General features: G+C 43.5%; 1 protein-coding gene across 4 annotated transcripts in view; it reads right to left on the bottom strand.

Annotated features, from left to right (window-relative positions):
- The window catches only part of MITF (melanocyte inducing transcription factor), a 223,260-nt gene extending 215,740 nt beyond the window's left edge, over positions 1-7,520 (bottom strand). For 2 of the 4 annotated variants that reach the window (XM_060633734.3, XM_060633735.3), the window contains exon 1: positions 7,214-7,520. In XM_060633734.3, coding sequence (XP_060489717.1) covers positions 7,214-7,317 — 104 coding nt within the window. In that variant the 5' untranslated portion in view covers positions 7,318-7,520. The remainder of the gene's footprint in view (positions 1-7,213) is intronic. The other 2 variants (XM_060633736.3, XM_060633737.3) reach the window with 1 other exon arrangement.
- Between the last annotated feature and the right edge of the window lie 12,137 nt (positions 7,521-19,657).

Genomic DNA, 19,657 nt, shown 5'->3' with positions numbered 1-19,657 from the left:
TTTTTTTTCCTATTATTTATCCTAATACTGCCAGTTCTGAAACAAAGCAGTTGGAGGGAGAAATTTAGTAACTTTGATTTGTCCCAAGATACATTTTTTTACACTGAGGTCCTATTCCTGACAGTAAGCACATGTGACCTGTTCTAAAAAAAGGATATTTTCCACTTCTTGCACAACTGGAGCAGATATAAACATCAGCCTGTGCAAACTGCACCGCAGAACTCAAAGGGATTTAAACACACACACACACACACACACACACACACACACACACACACACACGCTTAAATAAATTCTATAAATAGGACTCAGGAAAGGGAAATCTCCAATAACACACAGAACCAACACTTAGAATCCACTTTAATCAAATTTTCCATCTAATCATACCACAAAACTAATTTGCATAAGAAGAGTTGAACATCTGCCAGCATGAGGCACCTCGATCTTGCCTCTTTTGCTTCGGAGATTGCCTCTTAGTTATTGTTATGAGGAAGGAAAAAATTACCGTGGTAAAGTAGAAAAGAAGGAGTTTTATTACTGATGTGTGCTAGGCACTCTGTAAAGCATTTTCACAGATTCTATTTCCAGTTCAAAACTTCTACCAATAGGGGTGCCTCAGTCGGTTAAGCATCCAACTTTGGCTCAGGTCCTGATCTCATGGTTCGTGAGTTCAAGACCGCTTCGGGCTCTGCACTGACAGCTCAGGGCCTGGAGGCTGCTTCGGATTCTGTGTCTCCCTCTCTCTCTGCCCCTCCTCTGCTCACACCTCTCAAGAATAAATAAACATTAAATTTTTTTTTAAAAATTAAAACTTCTACCAATAGTATGTTGGCCCCATTTTACAGGTAAGGAAATTGAGGCTCCTCGAAGCTAAGTGTCTCAAGCACACACGTCACAGTTAAGTGACAGAGCCGTGGGCACAGCACTTCAGGACAGCCCCCTCTGAACCTGTTCACGCGCATCAGATCTCTGCCACCACCAGGAGCTCCCAGACCGTGAGGAAGGTCTGAGAGTCTGCTTAAACATTTGAAAGGCAACCAAAACCCCAGAAGTCTATTTTAGGATATGTCTTCCAGGGTGTCTAACATCTTATTTAATGTTATAGAGAAATATGCTTGAGTATTGCTTGAACTTCCAGGCCAAACTCATAGAGCCCTGCTCGTTCACAAAACTGGCCTCCTATTTCCCGTCCTCTAGGAAATGGCCACTGTTGATGCCCACCTTCCCATGAGGTCACACTCTGTCTTGAATGGTTAGCTGGATCCATGTGTTCTTTCCTTCACCCAGAGACTTTTTTTTTTAAGTTAAGTTTGTTTATTTATTTGGAGAGAGAGAACAAGCCAGGGAAGGGCAGAGAGAGAGGGAGACAGAGGATCCGATGCCAGCCTGGTGCTGACAGCAGTGAGCCGGATGCAGGGCTCAAACTCATGAACCGTGAGATCATCACCTGAGCTGAAGCCAGACGCGTAACGGATGGAGCCCCCCAGGTGCTCCACCCACTGAGAGTTCTAGAGAAGATGCAGAATGATGTTCCTCTCCATTTCTGCTGTCGTGCACAGTGCCTTTTACACGGCGGTACAGGCCAGTGGACAAGACCCTGGGGCTAGAACCAGATGGCCTCAGGTTAAACCTGGGCCCATCTACTTGCTATGCCTCGGTTTCTTCCTCTGGAAAATAAGAATAATAAAAGCACAGACACCCAGGGTGGACGTGAAAACTAACTGAATTAACACAAGTAAAATATTCAGACTTGGTCCTGGCAGGTAGTAAGCACTGCGTTAAGAATTACCAGTTTTAAAAATATAATTAAGATCATTAATGTTGTTATTCATCATTATCATCTCTCGCAGGTGTGCAAATATTAAGTCCACACACATAAAAACACGTAGAATAGGCACTGACACGTGATGCATGCTCAATAGATGTTAGCTACGTTTACTGGTATTAATTTACACAAGCAATTTGTACAGGGCTCAACAGACACATGTTGAATATGAAGTTTTCTGTAGGTACTGATGCCACAATTGCTTTTTTTTTTTTTAACCGGCATAAATTTTTATGGGTTGGATCAAAAATATAAAATGTGTAAAAAAAAAAAAAAAATCTAAACATTAGGTGGCAGTAGTATTCATTAGGAGATCGGTTGTTGTTCACGAACAACCCTGGCCTTAATGTAGAAAGCCAAGGACAACCACATGCAAATGCTTCATGGAATGTCAGGACTCACTGTTAAGTAATAAAGAAATAACACCAAGAACACCACTTGCTAACATTTTACTGAACCCTTACTATGGGCCAGGCACCAGGCTAATACTCTTCCACAGTCAACATGACAGCGAATGTTCCTAAGACCCCTTAGGACGCAGGCCGCCATTTGTCAGATGAGGAAACTAAAGTTAGTTAGACCCAGCCTGCCTAAGGTCTCAGCTAGCTGGAGACAGTGATGCCAGAATAATGCTGACAATTCCCTGCAGACTGGACTGGCAGAAAAATCAAGACAACTCTCAGAAACCAGTAAAAGATTGACAGCTGTATTTTGCCAAGAATGGATTATCATTTCATAAAAGAAAGGGTAGTTTTACTACAAAGACAGGAGAGAAACTCTCAGAATAAATCCAAGAAATGGCAGTGGCCTTATCCCAAAACACGTGTATGTGCGCGTGTGACACAACAGTCGTTGTCTTTCTCATTCACCACAAACCTGTGAAAACTTCACACGTCTCCAGGAATCAGCTTTCGGAAACCACCGCTGTATCCTGTCCTGCCATAATAAACCCAAGACTTGCCCTCATTCCCATTTCTAATTTGCAGGAAGTTAAACAACAGTTATCTGAAACATAACTAAAATTCTGACAGAAGAAACTGGAACTAGATTAGGCCAAGTTTGAAGTCTGTCCAGGAAAAGGGCATTAGCAAGTACAAAGCCACAGAATTGTGCACCCAGTCAATCGAATAAGAGGACCATAAACCTGACAGAGGCTAACATGTTTTAAAATGCTGTTTTCAGGGGCGCCTGAGTGGCTCAGTCAGTTAAGCGTCCGACTTCAGCTCAGGTCACGATCTCGCAGTCTGTGAGTTCGAGCCCCGCGTTGGGCTCTGGGCTGATGGCTCAGAATCTGGAGCCTGCTTCGGATTCTGTGTCTCCCTCTCTCTCTGCCCCTCCCCTGTTCATGCTCTGTCTCTCTCTGTCTCAAAAATAAATAAACTTAAAAAAAAAATTTTTTTTAATAAAATAAAATAAAATAAAATAAAAATGCTGTTTTCAGGTCCCAAAGACCTAGAGAGAGTGCCTACACTGATAGGAGCTCATTTAACAGCTCCACATTTGTTTCCCTGATGTGACTGCATCAGCGTGTGAATTCTGGGTTCACCCTTGAAATTCGGCACATTTCCCCTGCCGCCCTCCATTCAGAGCTCATTCCCAGGAGAACACACAGAGGCTTCAAAAATCTTGCTGGGGGAACCACACTGCAAACAATTCTTCATTAGAACCTTTCCTCATCGTGTGTCTTCCTCCACTGCAGATTTGCCAGTGACTATGACCAAAAGGAGGGTCACGTGATCTAATTCCAGCAGCCTCACACTCCTAAAGGCCAGGAGGTCTCGGTTAGGAATGAAAACGTGTCTTTCCTCATGAAACACCTGCACATCCGAGCTCATCCCAAATGAAGAATATATAATCTCCACTTTGGAGAGACCCTGATGGATACCTACTTTAAAAGGCCGCCAGGTTGAAGGCAAAATCAGAACCAAGCACCCCATCCTGGGTGGACTCCTAAGGGAGAAAGCAACACCTGTTCAAACAACAAATCATTCCCGTGCCAGGCAATGTTCAAGGCTAATTGTTCTAAGCAGGCGTGACTGTACCCTTCAGGGACATTTGGCAGTGTCTGGAGACGTTTCTGGACGTCACAATTGGGAGTAGGGCGCTAGTGGCCTCTAGTAGACGGAGGCCAGGGGTGCTGGTCAACATCCTGCAATGGCCGGGACGGTGCCCACAACAAAGGGTAATCCAGCATGAAATGTCAATTGCACTGAGGTTGAGAAACTCTGCTCTAGACTCTAGGGACACAACAGTAAACAAGGAACAGACAGAAATCTCTGCTCCCTTGAAGCTGGCAGTCTAGCGTGGAGGAACCTATTATAAACATAGTAGAAATGAGAGTCGGTTATAATAGATGTACAATGGAAAAAATAGTACAGGGCAAGGAAGATGAGAGTCTGGAGGGATAGTGATTGTACCTAGTGAGGTCAAGGTAGGCCTGCTAGGAATATTAAAGGACCTGAAGTTGGTGAGGTAGTGAGTCCTGTGGCTCTCTGGGCAAAGGATGGGCCAGGCAGAGGCACCAGCCAAGTACAACATACAAAGGCCTTATGGTGGAGGAGCCCGGAGTGTTCCGGGACAGCAAGGAAGCTGACAGGGAACTTGACCATACAGGCTGCCTTTTGCCGTTTAAAGGATCTCGAGTGTTACTGAAACTAGGAGCCACTGGAGAGTTTTAAGCAGAGAACGACATGATGTGGCACGTTTTAAGCCACAGTTTCTCAGCCTCAGCGGTGACAGTTCAGGGCCAGATAATTCTCTGCTGCTACCTTGTCCATTACAGAAAGTTTAGCAGCATCTCAGGGCTCTATGTACTAAAGACCAGTACCAACACCCTTCCATTCTGACAATGAAAAATCTCTCCAGACATTGTCAAATGACCCCTGGGGAGGGCAGCAATATCTATCCTGCCTGAGAACCAATTTTAACAGGAACACTGTGGCTGTCACATAGAAAATCCACCGGAAGGGGTAACAGTAGAAAGCAAGAGGCTACTGCAATAACCATGGCACGGGCTGGTGAGGACTTGGACCAAAGTGGTAGCAGGGGACCTGCTGAGAGGGGGGCAGATTCTGAACATATTTTCAACTCCAAGAGACGATCTAGGGAATATAACTGAGAGACGAAATGGCTACAGCAGTCTTGACCTTTCAAATTCTACTTTTTCCAACCAAGAGTTGCAAGAAAGGAGATACCCTGGCAAAGACTTCAGACAAAAAGCCATGAGGAGGCCCCCAACAACATGTAGCCCTTTTAAAGTCACACAACAGATGCCGATGACAATAAGTTAGACAACTGTGGAAAACAGTATAGGGAAATTTTGCCAACCCCATATATTTATTCACAGATTTTATTTAACTGGTTTATTTCAAAGAGCATGTGTCTGCTCCACAGACAAGTTTTACAACAACTTTTTTAATTTAGCATTCCTCTCCATACCGGTTCTGTCCCGCACCTGTTTCTAGCTTCAACGTGTGAAGCCATTGCTTCCCACGTAGCCACATTTTTCCTTACACATGCTAGCTAGCTACCGAGGACGCTCACCCTTGCAAGTAATTTTTTGCCGACTCTGAAAAAGAACAGGCCCAAATCCTTCAACATGAGTTTCATGGCACTCATTTGGGTTTTTCCAGATGGTATTTTCCTCACTCTCTCAAACTCATTTAATGTTATGTATCAGCTCCCATCAAAAATGTTCCAAACAGTCCGGTTAATTCATTTCTTTCAGGACTACAGACACACACTCAAACACTCACTCCCTCATTCTGGCCATGTAAGCATTTGCTTATAGAAGCAAAAGCAGAGACTGCTCAGTAAAACACTGGTCCCTTCAGCCGAATGCACATAAAGCCCCAATGAGCATAACCAACAATACCCTTCACACAATATTACTCAAAACCCCCCACCCCCAACACACACAATCTCCTCTCACACACAAAACAGCCATTATGAAGAGAAACCATCAACTAAAGGCTGCTTGTAGGCATCTAACTGCATTTCCTTCCAATCACTGTGAAGCGACTGCAAAGAGGCTGCTTCAGCAACCTGGGGAAGTGGATACGCCGTTCCCAGATTTTCTTCCCCAACTTGGACTCAGAGTCCTGACGTAGCCCCGAAGGAAACAAACCTGGCTCTGCCTGCGGCTAGAGCAAACAGGAGCCCCGTGCACCCCAGAAGCAAAGACTGGACTATGTACTACTTCACCCCCCCGCCAGTTGTCCTTCTCTTCATTCACCCTGATTACTGAACCCTCCTCCCCCTCTGCCAGCCAGGTCCGTTCACCCTGACTTTACCCACGTGAGGGGCAGGCAGGAAGGTTTGAGATGGGTGTGCAGAAGCACTGCTTAACCCTCCAGCTATAGCTTCACCTTATTTCAGAACTGAGAGGGGTGGACATAAACCCTTCTCTACTATCACAACCTCCAATGACCATGTCCCTCTTCGTAAACACGGGAAATGTCTGGAGCGGCCCCCGGACGGAGAAAGAAAGATACCCAACCCGTTCCGACAGAACGGAGTGGGAACGGAGGTAGCATAAGAAATGGGCACTAGAGGTGGTGGGGCGCCAGACCAGCGGGTGTCTTCACTTCTCTCCAAAAAGTTTTTGAACTCCCCTGCAAATTAAACGCGTGTCGCTGCCAAGCAGGGGCCCTGCCAAGCAGGTCTGTCCCAATACCCTCCAGTTACGAGGCTTTTTTTTTTCCCTCCAGGGAAGGCCTGGATTTGAATGGGACTCTAGTGCCCAGGGAGTTGTTTAATCTGAACGAGGTGACACGCCCACCCGCTGCCCCCGACCCGCCCGAGCCGCCGTGCCCGGGTGGGCAAGGTGAGAGGCGGGGCTCCGGGAAACATCACCTGGAGGCGGCCAGGGGCGGACTTTCCCAGAGGAGCCCGACTCCGAGGAGGAGACCCAAAGAATTAATTGCTTCCATCAACGTCGCGTTTCAATCCACCCCAAGCACTCCCTCTCCGAGTACTCAGCCCGCCGGGATCTTCAGAAAAGAGGTTCACTAGAAACTCTTTTTTCCTCCTTCCCACCGGGACAGCGTCCGGTTCCCGCGCTCCTCCTCCCCCACCTGCTCGCCCGGTCGCTCCCCTGCCCCCACCCGGTCTCAGCGGCCAGTATGCAGTGCCCAGGGACCCCTCACCTGGGCCGGCGGTCGTAGGCTGCCTGCGACGCCCCCGCAGCGCACTTGAACGGAGCCCCCGGCGGCGCACCGCCCGGGCGGACGCGGCCCCCCAACTGCGGGGGCAGTTCGCCCTCTGCCCCCGGGCAAGGACACGGGGTCCTTGTCCCAGAGCCCGGACAACCGGCTTTCCTCGCCCCACGGTGTGGGGCACGGGGCCCCCAGCCGCGCTCCGCGCCTCCCTCCAGCTGTCACCACTCACCTGCTCTTCAGAGGTTGACTTTTGAGTTCGTAATAGGTTTTGGGCTCTTCGTGAAACTCCTCCCCGACTTCGAAATCCGGCACAATCCCCGATTCCGACTGCATGGCTCCCGCTTCCCGTCCTTCCGCTGCTCAAAAGTGAGAACAGAGCCTGGGGCGGAGGGAAGGTGGCGGGGCCTGGGTCCCCCGAGCGGTGTGCCCCCGCGCAGTGCCCAGCTCAGCCCGCTTACCCGCGCGCGGCCACCCGCCCCGGCGCGGCGAGTTTACACTCGCACCCGGGAGGGAGGGGCGGGCGGCCGCGCGCAGCCTGGGATCTGTAGTTCGGTCCGGACGGGGCGTTCCCGGCTTTCCAGGGGAGCCGCTCCCGTGAAAACTACAACTCCCAGAAGGCCAGGCGGGGGCAGAGGCAACGTGGTGGACACCGCTATTGCAACTCCTGTTTGGATTCATTGTCAATGTCAGCAGCTCCTCTCCCTCCTCTCTCCTCTCTTGCTTCAAGGATACGGACGTGGCTATTTAATATTAATAAGAATGGCCTCAGCCTTGCTCTCCTACCGTCAGCCCTACTCCCTGTGCAGATATTTGCGAGGGCACGCCAAATCCTTTAAAAAAAATTTTTTTTTTAATCGTGAAGGGTTTTGGCACTAGAAAGTTTTTGCCTTCAAGCCTGCCTTAAAATAAAAGGACCTAACTATCTATCAGCCTGTATGCTTTTCAGCGCCGCGGTGACATATTACCTTGTCCTCGGATTGGAATAGAGTGGAGGAATTTGCCTTCACTTTATAATTAAAACATTATCGTAAAAATTATTCTTGTGCGTTCCTTTTCTGTAACTCAGTCTGAGCTTTTACAATACTATCCATCCAGCTGAGTGGCTCTGCTCCCTTTATCCAATTAGCCACTTTTAATCTAAAGCAGCACTTGAAAGGTCCGGTTAATTTAAAAGGCACCAAGTTAACAGAGTCATCACTGTCTGTTTTTAATTTCTCACTTGTCTGGGAGTTCAAACAAGATTGTCCTAACAATTCAGGAGTGAACTTGGGGGTGCGTAAACTGTATGAGTGTCATCCTCCCGCCTGAGCTTCCCATCACTCATTTAGGTAACAGAATAAAAAGCTCAGTTATGGCTCATGTTTACTTCCAGACCTTTCCTCTGATTACTTCCAGTAGAATGTGTTCTTTCTTCTAAAAAATGTCTTAAGGCATCAGGGAGGCAGTAGAGAGAGGGTGGTATTTAAAGTTATGAGACCCAGAGGTGAAATCCTGAAATCCTGTCTAAAGCACTGTGTAATCTTGGGAACGTCATTGATTCCTAGAAGCCTCAATTTCTTCATCTGTAAAAGAGGAGATTAGCAAACCTGTTTTTGAAGATGTTGCAAGGTCAAATGCAAGAGAAGGTGATGTGTAGTCTTTAAAAATGATGCTTCCTGGTCATTCTTTTATTTTTCTTTAAAGTAAATATCTTAAAAATAAGTAATATCTTAAACATATTCCGTTCAGACTAACATTTCATCTGTGAGTTTTTCCTTCCAGAAGTATTAAACTAAATGATCATGCTAGGATAAAATTCTAAGAAGTTTGGATTAATGATTGGGCATCTCCCAGAATTCCATTGACCCCTTAAAGGCTATCAAGAAGTTCATGTTAGAACTGCACTGTGTAACGTCTTTAGAACTGAAATGGAACAGCCCATTATGGCACTCATATCAAATAGTGACCTACTAGACCAAAGGGACCAAACGTGAAGGGGAAAAAACTATCAAGAAAACTAAGAGCCCTGAACTTACCACCAGACAAGTGCACCTTCCAGAGGGATCTGTAGGCTACAGAGCTCTGAGCGGAGGTTGCCCTGAGGCACATACAGCTGCTATTTTTCCCCTGCACCTTTTCTTCTAGTCTCATCCTACTCTGAGTTGGGGAAAACTCCTCTTCCGTCACATGTGACACATTTGTCATTTAGAGCGCCATCTACCACCCAGTGAGAGTGGGTATGTGATTTAATCCTGACCAATGAATGACCCCTTTTCCTTAGCCACAGTGATTCCTTTAGGGATGGACACAGGACAGTAACATGATTAAAAGTTCTCCTTTGAACCTTTCTACAGGGCAACAGGGAAAGACTGTCTGTTTTGTGGAAGCTTGGTGTTCAAAGATAGACAACCTAAAGCTAATTACTTATGGCCACATTGGAAAGCTGACCAAAAATGAGACAGTGAGATAAGATCAACAATCAGAGAAGCAGATATCCTTAGACTTTTCAGAGATATGAATCCAAAACTTTTTTCTTTTTGCTGAAACTATTATGCTTTAGGTTTTTGTCAGTTGCAACCAAAAGACCTTTGAGTAATCACCCTAAAAGCTTTTCACTCCTTTAAATAGATGGCCCATCTTGAGGGATGGCCATACCATTAATCCACATGATAAAAAGTTGGCCCCCTGGTAGATGGCCCTGTAATCCCTCTTCATGAATGAATTAAACCCTAGGATTAGATACCTTTTCTTTAAAAAGGTGATGAGGGGCGCCTGGGTGGCTCAGTCGGTTAAGCGGCCGACTTCGGCTCAGGTCATGATCTCACAGTCTGTGCGTTCGAGCCCCGCGTCGGGCTCTGTGCTGACAGCTCAGAGCCTGGAGCCTGCTTCCGATTCTGTGTCTCCCCCTCTCTCTGACCCTCCCCTGTTCATGCTCTGTCTCTCTCTGTCTCAAAATAAATAAATGTTAAAAAAAATTTTTTTTAAATAAAAAGGTGATGAAAGTCAATATCTTCATACATTTCAACAGAGATTGGGTCTCTTCAGAGTACAAGACCAAAAGAAGTACAGAAGATTATTTTTGTCACACTTACCTACATTTATGTAATATTTTACTCTTGCTCATGCTTGTCACACGCACCTCTCATTTAAGCTTATAAAAATCCAACAGCAAGGATAAATGTGAAAGGGTCCTCACTTGAAGACACATTGTACATGCGTTGGTCATAAACAGAGCATAGTGTTAAGTAACCAGACTACAAGAATGTATTTGACTTCCTCTCTGCCCTCAAGAGACTCATAGTCCAGGAGTTGAGTCAAGGCTTGTAACCCAGTGAGAAACCACATAGAAGGCGGCAAGTACTAAGCAGCTGATAGTTGATCTATGATTTGGACTTTCATATCCATTTATCTCAACAACTATTTATGGAGCACCTACTCTGTGTCAGCCACATTATGTGCTAGATACGGAGAAAAATAGCAGTTCTGAGCCATACATGATCTCTGCACTCAGGACCTAGTCCTTGCCTTTTTAAGAATAGAAGTGAAAATGCTTTGATAGATAAATAAATAGATAGGTAAATGCTACATGTGTCTGAGAAAGGAGCCACCACCGAGGGCAGAGGTGGAGATAAAGTGAAGAATTCTTGGAGGAGATGTGACTAAGCTAGATATTAAAAATAAATAAAGTGAAGAAAAATAAAGAAGAGAAAAATATAGGACATAAAACATGAAAACTGAATCTAATCAAGCCCCTAGATCTAACCACCAATTTAGGGGGGGGAAGGAGATAGAGGAACATGTGAGGTTGCACTCAGACAAACAAAGAAATTGAGAAATTCTACAAGACATTGTGAAATACTTCAAAAAATAAATAGCATGAAATAAAGAGAAAGGAGGAACTGCTATAGATTTTTAAAGAAGTAAGAGACATACATAAGATCTATGTGAATTATATTTAATTTTGAAAACAAATTGGGAAAACAGACATATCATATCACCCACATATGTCGTGTACATATTATGTGGGGTCTGATTGAACAAACCAATTGTCAAAATTCATTTTGGAGAACACTAGAAGTGTAGGAACATGGACTGGAATTGGATGATATTAAAAAATTATTGTTGGGGTGCCTGGGTGGCTCAGTCGGTTGGGTGTCCAACTTCAGCTCAGGTCATGATCTCACAGTTCGTGAGTTTGAGCCCGCGTCAGGCTCTATGCTGACAGCTCAGAGCCTGAAGCCTCCTTCGGATTCTGTGTCTCCCTCTTTCTCTGCCCCTCGCTGGCTGGTGCTCTGTCTCTCTGTCTTTCCTTTCTCTCTCTCTCTCGCTCTTTCTCTCTCTCTCTCTCTCTCCTCTCAAAAACAAATAAACATAAAAAAGATTTTCTTAATTATTGTTAACTTTATTAGGTGTGATAGTGACATCGTGCTTATCTTATTTTCGAAGTTCCTATCTGATAGTCAGACATACATATAAGGTATTTATGGGTGAGATGATATGATGTCTGGGAATTGCCATAAAATACTCCATACAATACTATCCCCCCATAAAGTGGGAAAAGGAGAGCAGAAATGTGAATAAGATGGTAAAACTGGGTAATGTGCTTTGGAAGTTTACTATACAACTCTCTGTACCTTTGCGTACATTTTAACATCTCCATGTTAAAAAATAAACAGAGCGGGGTGCCTGAGTGGCTCAGTCGGTTGAGTGCCGACTTCAGCTCAGGTCACGATCTCGCGGTCCGTGAGTTCGAGCCCCGCATCGGGCCCCTGTGCTGACAGCTCAGAGCCCGGAGCCTGTTTCAGATTCTGTGTCTCCCTCTCTCTTACCCTCCCCCGTTCATGCTCTGTCTCTCTCTGTCTCAAAAATAAATAAACGTTAAAAAAAAAAATTTTTTTTAAATAAATAAATAAATAAACAGAAAAAAAGGGAATAGTCAGAATGATTTTTTAAATGGTAAACCATTGCTGATAAAGTTAGATTTAAAAAAACATGTCGTTGAAAAGGAGAAACGGGACATGAGGAAGATGTGGAAGCAAAGCTGCTCAAGGTATGTTCGGAGGAAACATCCAAGAGCAACAGGAGATGGTTGATTTCAGCAGAAAGCAATTCACTGAAAGTAGACTGAGTAACCCCAGACCTTCTGGAAGGGCCGCAGGACCTGGCGCAGAAGTTGTGCAACCAGGAACAACTCCAAAATCTATGCCATACAACTGGGCTAGTGAAGCCACCACCACCGATAACACTTTGTCACGAAACATCACAGCTTGTGCCTTTGACACTGAACATGGCACACTGTCGAGATGCTGCCTCTGGGAACTGGATATAGCCACAACTGCCCATCACCAGAAGGGATTAGGCTGAGTCCCAGCTGCTTCACCTAGGTGTTGTCCTGTCCAAGGTCAAGGCTTGATGCAATTGGCAGACCTAGGTTTTGTGCCCAAACTCTGACCTCTGACTGCAAGGATGCTAGCTACCCAAAGCCATTCCCTACCCTGTTTCTCTCTCACTACTTTAGAGACTTAAGGTAAAAACAACAACAACAATAACAACAACAACAACAACAACAACAAACAAAGAAAACCCACCATTTTGCAGTCTCCCTAGGAGCAAAAAATTCAGTTATGTAGACAGAAACACATAAAGCTACCCCCCTTTTCAACTTGTGTTTCTCTTATTTGAAGCATATTTTAATGAGCACAGGATTGAACACGAATGAGGCTGTCGATTTACATAATTTTTGTTTATTTTTTAGAGAGACAGAGAGAGAGAGAGAGCATGGGAGAGAGGCAGAGAGACCGAGAGAGAGAATCTTAAGCAGACTCCAGGCTCAGCGTGGAGCTGACGCTCCATCCCACGAGGTTGGGATGATGACCTGAGCCAAAATCAAGAGTCAGACGCTCAATCAACGGAACCATTCAGGCTCAGTTACTTCAAAAGAAGAAGCCAGTTCAATTACTTCAGAAAGAAGGCAAAAAAGGCCCAGAACAATATAAATGACAGAAAAATGCTAAGGAAAAGGATAATAGAGGAGAAGGGAATGAGGCATTCAACAGAAAAGTCTTCACCACTACCCTTCCAGTATATGTCCTTCCTACATCTGCCAAGGCAGTAGACTATGTGCCCAGACATGGGCGTGCTCGGAGAAAAACAATCTAAGCTATACAAAGCTCAGACGTGAAACATATCAAGAGGGAAGATAATTAATTTTCAAGGCATAAAACTGCTTCATGGCTTTGCAGGGTTAATGTTTGGATAGTGGATTTCTTTGAGAATCTGAAAGCTGTACACTTTTTTGCCAGAAAAGAGAACATGCTCAAATACCATTGCAACTTCAGAGGTGCCACAGACCACCTTGTGGTCATTTATTGCTCCTCAGGAGTCTCTGGATCTTGGTCTTCTAAATATATTGTTTTTATGAGTACTGTCTACCATGGTTTTCCAGAGCCACTGGACAGGGGCCCAGGGAGAGGGAAGGGTGATATGCTGTGTAGACCAGGAGAGGAAAGTGGTGTGCTCTTCTCAAAGGGTTGTCTATGATCCATGTCCATCAGAATCGCTTGAGGTGCCATTACAATGCAGATATCCAAGCCCAGCAGCAGAACGACTAAATCAAGATATTGAAGGGGTAGAGATTGAGAACCTACATTTTTACCAAGTTTCTCTGCACTGTAAGCATGGAGCCTAAGGTGGGGGGCAGGGATAGGTGGTGTGTGCTCCAGGCAGGGCTCGAACTCACAACCATTAGATCACGATCTGAGCTGAAATCAAGAGCCAGTCACATAACCAACTGAGCAACCCACATGCCCCACGAAAAGTTGGGATTTCTAGTCAAGAAGCAGAACATAAGTGAGGTAGACATAGAAGGTGGAGGGTGGGTATTAAAGGAGTAGCATAATTCTTTTATACATACATATATATATGTATGTATATATATATATATGTAATTTATTGTCTAATTGGTTTCCGTACAACACCCAGTGCTCATCCCAAGAGGTGCCCTCCTCAATGCCCATCACCCACTTTCCCCTCTCCCCCACCCCTCCATCAACCCTCAGTTTGTTCTCAGTATTTAAGAGTCTCTTATGGTTAGGCATAGCATAATTCTTTGCTAAACTGACCTAATAGGATTCTTCCTGAGGCAGGCAAGGGGAGGGATGGGAGATAAGGAAGGTGATCGGATATGGAGGATGGGGATGATGGCCAAACCATCTTGACAGGATTGTTGCTAAAATTGGTCAATGTAAATGGAAGCCCAAAAGTCAAGGCCTATTTGAGAAGAAGATTCAGATGAGGGTGGCTAAAATTTGATCGAGGAGAGACTCAAACCAAAAAAGTGCCTTTTGTAGCTAATAGACCCTAAAGACAAGCCAATGGCACCAAGTAGCTCTCACCTCACAAATACAACAGCAATGGTGGAAGAGTGATTTGACCCTGGTATGAACTTGGTGACTCCAAACCCAATACAGAACAATCAATAAAGGTCATGCTGTACATTCTCGTTCCAAGGTATCTGAAGTCACAGGAATTAGAGTAAGCAATACAATACAAAATGTTCCAAAAGATGGAATACATACTCCAGAAAGGGCATTCCTGCTTTTTTTGTCTTCCTCTAAACAGCTACCAAAGTAGCCAAATGTTACTGGCTTCTATGTAAAATATTTTAAAGTTATCTTCTAATTTTTTTTAACGTTTATTTATTTTTGAGACAAAGAGAGAGAAAGAGCACGAGCGGGGAAGGGTCAGAGAGAGAGGGAGACACAGAATCTGAAACAGGTTCTAGGGTCTGAGCTGTCAGCACAGAGCCTGATGCAGGGCTCGAACTCACGGACTGCGAGATCATGACCTGAGCTGAAATCGGACGCTTAACCAACTGACCCACCCATGTGCCCCTAAAGTTATCTTCTTATTGGATAAGTAAAAAGATTTATTATTTAAAACTTACAAAATGCAGATAAATAAAAGAAAAACATTTTTGAATACCCATAATACCACTCTCCAGCAATACCCATACCTAAGTATATGTCACTCAATGTTCAATATATTCATTATATAGATATATATGTATGTACAGTCTCAGTAAATATTCGAAAGGTAATACTGAATATACCACTTCTTGGTCACACCTTTCCTTTTCATGTATCATGAATAGCTTTCCTTGTCTAAAACCTTGTTTTAATGTTTCTAAAACACATTTGCCATTTTCAAATTTATTACATTTATTTTTCTAATGTCTGCATTGTTGAACCTTTTGACTATTTTCAATTGTTTACTATTAGAGATAAAGAGCATTTCACTTCTTTCTCAGTGGCTAAATCTTTACTCCCATTCACACCAATTGCCTGGAGATTGAATTGCTACACCAAAAAGCACAGGTTTTTGAACTTTTGCCAAGAGAGATCTTTCTAGAACACAAACCTCATCTTGTCTTTTCCCTATTTTAAGGCATTTTAGGATCCCCACTGCTACAGATATGTAGACCAGGCTCTTTAATATTAGATACCCAGCTCTTCAGGCCCTGGATTCTCCCACGCCCTTTTCCTCCTCTCAGATCACTCTCTAACTTCCATATTAAGTAGCTTCACCAACCTCAAACTGTTTGGAGCTCCTGGAATAGGTCAGACTGTTTCTCTGTCCAGAGTGCCTTTCTCTTCTTCTTTTGCCCCAAACACATCTTTAACCTTAACATACAGTTCAGATGTTACTTTCATCAGGAAGTCTTGCTGTACCCTACCAACCCTCACCAGGCCCCCATATTGATTTAGAAGCCCCATCCCTAAGTTCCCCAAATACACTATCTGCAATATACCACATTATATTTATTTGTTTAATTTTTTATACAAATCCCCCCCTCCAACCCTACTACCCCACTATCATCACCAACAGGTACACAGACCCAACACACCCCTGCCCTTGCCCAAACTGTGAGCCCTCTGAGGGCTGGGACCATGCCCACAATAGATACTCAATAACTGTTGAATAAACAAATGGATTAGCCATCAAGTAAAAGAAAATATGTTTTCTAGCAAATTTACACTGTTCCTTTTTATAATGATAGCAAAGATAATACAAATTAAAATGGAATTTTTAACTTAAGTTTTCCAGTGTCCATTTGTTCATCAGGCAAATATTGATTGAACGAAATAACTTTCCATCACTAGGACTCTCTCCCAGTCTAAATTGATTTATCACAGTAGAATTTAGCCTGTGTCCCAGAGGCATTGCTGATAAGGAGGCTGAGATTTCTTCATTAGAACAACAAGCAGACACGTTCAGACTTGCTAACGGGTGATTTGGAGAAATATCATGCCAGAAAATAACTGAATGAATCTTATTTAGCACTTGTTAAAGAAACTAAAAAGAGAAACTGAAATAAACCACGATTTATACACATTTCCCGTCATGAAGTTTACAAGGTAAACCTCAAGGGTTTTGATGTTCCCATCCACATTAACCCAAAAAGTTGTCTGAAAGTTTGACAAAACAAGGACTCATTTGTTAGGTTACAGAAGGAAATACATTCATTCCCCCCCCACCCCCAAATCCAGTAGGGGTAAGAGTTCAGCAGTACTGCTGTGGAATTGATTTGCAAAAGTAAGATGCTAAAATATCAAGCCCCAGGGGGCAAAAGTCAAGTACTTGGAAAAATAGAAAACTTCCAGCTTGCCTCAAGGCAAGTGAAGAAGGGAATATCCCCAGCAACTTACCTTTTAGAGATGAATTAGAGTGGACATCAGGGGACAGTTACAAAACAGTAAAAGAATTAATACTTGTAAGACACACAGACCATTAGCCAGGGCATGCCACATAATGTGCTTCATACAAGATTTTTGCAAAATAAATAAATAAATAGAATAAATTAATCTTTAATTCTTTATTCACTTAGGAAACATCTGTTTCTTTTCATTTTTTTCTCTCATTTGAAAAAAAATTTTTTTGAAAGATAGAGTGCAAGCAGGAGAGGGACAGAGAGAGGGGGAGACAGAATTCTAAGCAGAGACTCCATACTGTCAACTCAAAGCCCAACACGGGGCTTGAACCCACAAACCTTGAGATCATGACTTAAGCCAAAATCAAGAGTCAGACACTTAACCAACTGAGCCACCCAGGAACCTCAGTCTCTCATTTTTTTTTAACGTTTATTTATTTTTGAGACAGAGAGAGACAGAGCATGAACGGGGGAGGGTCAGAGAAAGAGGGAGACACAGAATCCGAAACAGGCTCCAGGCTCTGAGCAGTCAGCACAGAGCCCGACGCGGGGCTGGAACTCACATACCGCGAGATCGTGACCTGAGCCGAAGTCGGACGCTCAACCGACTGAGCCACCCAGGCGCCCCTCTCATTTTTTTTTAATTGAAGTATAGTTTACAGTACTTACTCCGTGCCAGTCGCATACTGGGACCGACTACTTGACTGATCCAGCTAAGGGTTTCCAAAGTTTGTTCAATCTAGGCAAAAAATAGAGTTAAAATGTATACCAATGGTCTGACCTTCTTTTCTGTATCAGAAAGGCACAGTGGCTGGATTCAAACCCTACATCTACCACTTATTGCCTGGTCGGTAGGATGCCTAAATCACCCTAATTCTCAGTTTCCTAATTTACAAAAAAGGGGATAATCAAAAATAAACTAGTTATTGTGGGGATTAAGCAAGGAAATCTGTATAAAGCATTTGCTTTTTATTTTCTGAAACACATAAGAACTGTTGACTAATTTTAAGTGTTAATTGTTGCTATTGTTTTTTCCTTTTTTGGCCAGACTTTCAATTAGCCTTCAGGAATCCTATGTTTGAGACCTAAAAGACAAAAGAACACTTTCTGTTTCTCATGTCAATTCTCTTTTGGTTTAATTTTTCTAAAGAGTATTTTCTTGCAATCATGAAACTTATTACTCTTGGGAAAAGTACATAAAACATAAATGTATACTTTCACAATTGATCCTTACCCTCTCACAAATATTTCCCTTCAAAAGACAACCACTTTTATGGTGATCATTGCCCTTTTTCTTCTATAATTTTAACACATAAGCTTGGCCCCTAAGCAATATAGGGTTTTTCTGCCTATTTTCGAACTTCAGATAAATGAAATTATGGCCACCAGCTTCCAGGATGGCCCCCAATGATACAGGTCTCTTAATGGTCTCTTCCTATATTGAATCAGAGCTGGTCTAGTGTGACTAACTTCTAAGGCTGTCACAAAAGTTAACTGTGATTTCCTCCCAGTTTTCTCAGATTGTTCACTCTGAGGGGAGCATGAGGAGATGCAAGTGGTCCTTTGAAGAGGCCCTTGTGGACAGGAACTGAGGCCTCCCACCAGTGGCTACCACCAACTTGCCAGCCTTGTGATTGAACCACCTTAGAAGTGGATCCTCAGCCCGAGTCCAGCCTTCCGATGCCTGCACCCCCAAAAAAGCATTCGACTGCAATCTCAACCTCAAGAGCAACCCAGAGGCAGAATTGCTCCAAGCCACTCTCAAATATCTGACACACAGAAAGCATATGCAATAATAAGTGATTTCTGTTGTATTAAACCCAGAAGATTTGGAGTAATTTGTTACACAATGGGAGATAATCAGAGATGACGCTGTACAAATTCTTTTGTATCTTGATTCTTTGACTCAACATTTTTCAAAGATTCATCCATGACACTGTGTGGGGTTTGTTTGTTTTCATTATCATATAGAATTCTTCTTTCCACTGTCACAAAAGTCATCTGACAATCCTGAATGACAAACTTACTATCCCTCATCGTGCCCCAACAGCCTCTGGACTTCTCTGCTTCTCAAATAAAAATGAGAAAAGAGGATGAGGTAGAGACAGGCCCTCTCTCCCGGGATGTATTTTCCTCTGACTGGCAATTAAACCAAAGCAAACGTTTTGGCCACTGCAGACTCAGGAGGTCATGTTTCCTTAACATTGAAGCTGTGTGGCCAAGCAGGAGTCCTGAGCACCTCCAATTAACAGGAAGCAGGACAGTTCAGTTGTTTGCCCTCTGCCACTGTTTCAGTAGGGCCCACAGATTAACTAAGAAATGTGGGCGGCAAGGCAGGCACCTAATGAAAAATTAAGAGTAAGATTCCATTTCTAGAAATCTATGGGGCAAAACTACTCTCACAAAGGCTACACAGATGTATATACAAGAGTTTTCACTGCAATGTTTTTCATGACCTTGAAAAACTAGATCCATGGCACAGAGGCTATAGATAAATTAGGGTGTATCCTTACAGTTGAATTATATGTAAGTGTTAAAAATACTACAGAAGTGTGTTAAAAAAATAATGAGACTGAACTCTGTGAACAGACATAGAAAGATGCACAAAACAGATCTTACATGGGGAAAAAGAAGCATGCTGCAAATGATGTATGTCAATTCTATTTTCATTTAAGAAACAAATTGTGTGTGTGTGTGTGTGTGTGTGTGTGTGTGTGTGTGTATAATGTTGTACCTGGATTAAATCATTAACAGCTGTTACAGGAACTAAGGAATTATAAAGAAATTTGGCTTTCAAAATCACGCATGCTTGTAATATTTTATTTCGTTACAACATATACATATTTCTTTTGAAAGCAGGGAGAGAAGCAGTAAATTTTTAATATGCCATTTGCGTCAATAATAAAAATGTCAATGATTGTGATGAGAAAGAGTGATAAATTACAGATTTAACCCTTCTGATTCTCTTGAGTACCTAATCTAGGA

This window comes from Panthera onca, chromosome A2, assembly GCF_046562875.1.
Source record: "Panthera onca isolate mPanOnc1 chromosome A2, mPanOnc1 haplotype 2, whole genome shotgun sequence".
NCBI lineage: Eukaryota > Metazoa > Chordata > Mammalia > Carnivora > Felidae > Panthera > Panthera onca.
This window is presented reverse-complemented; position numbering and strand designations above follow the sequence as displayed.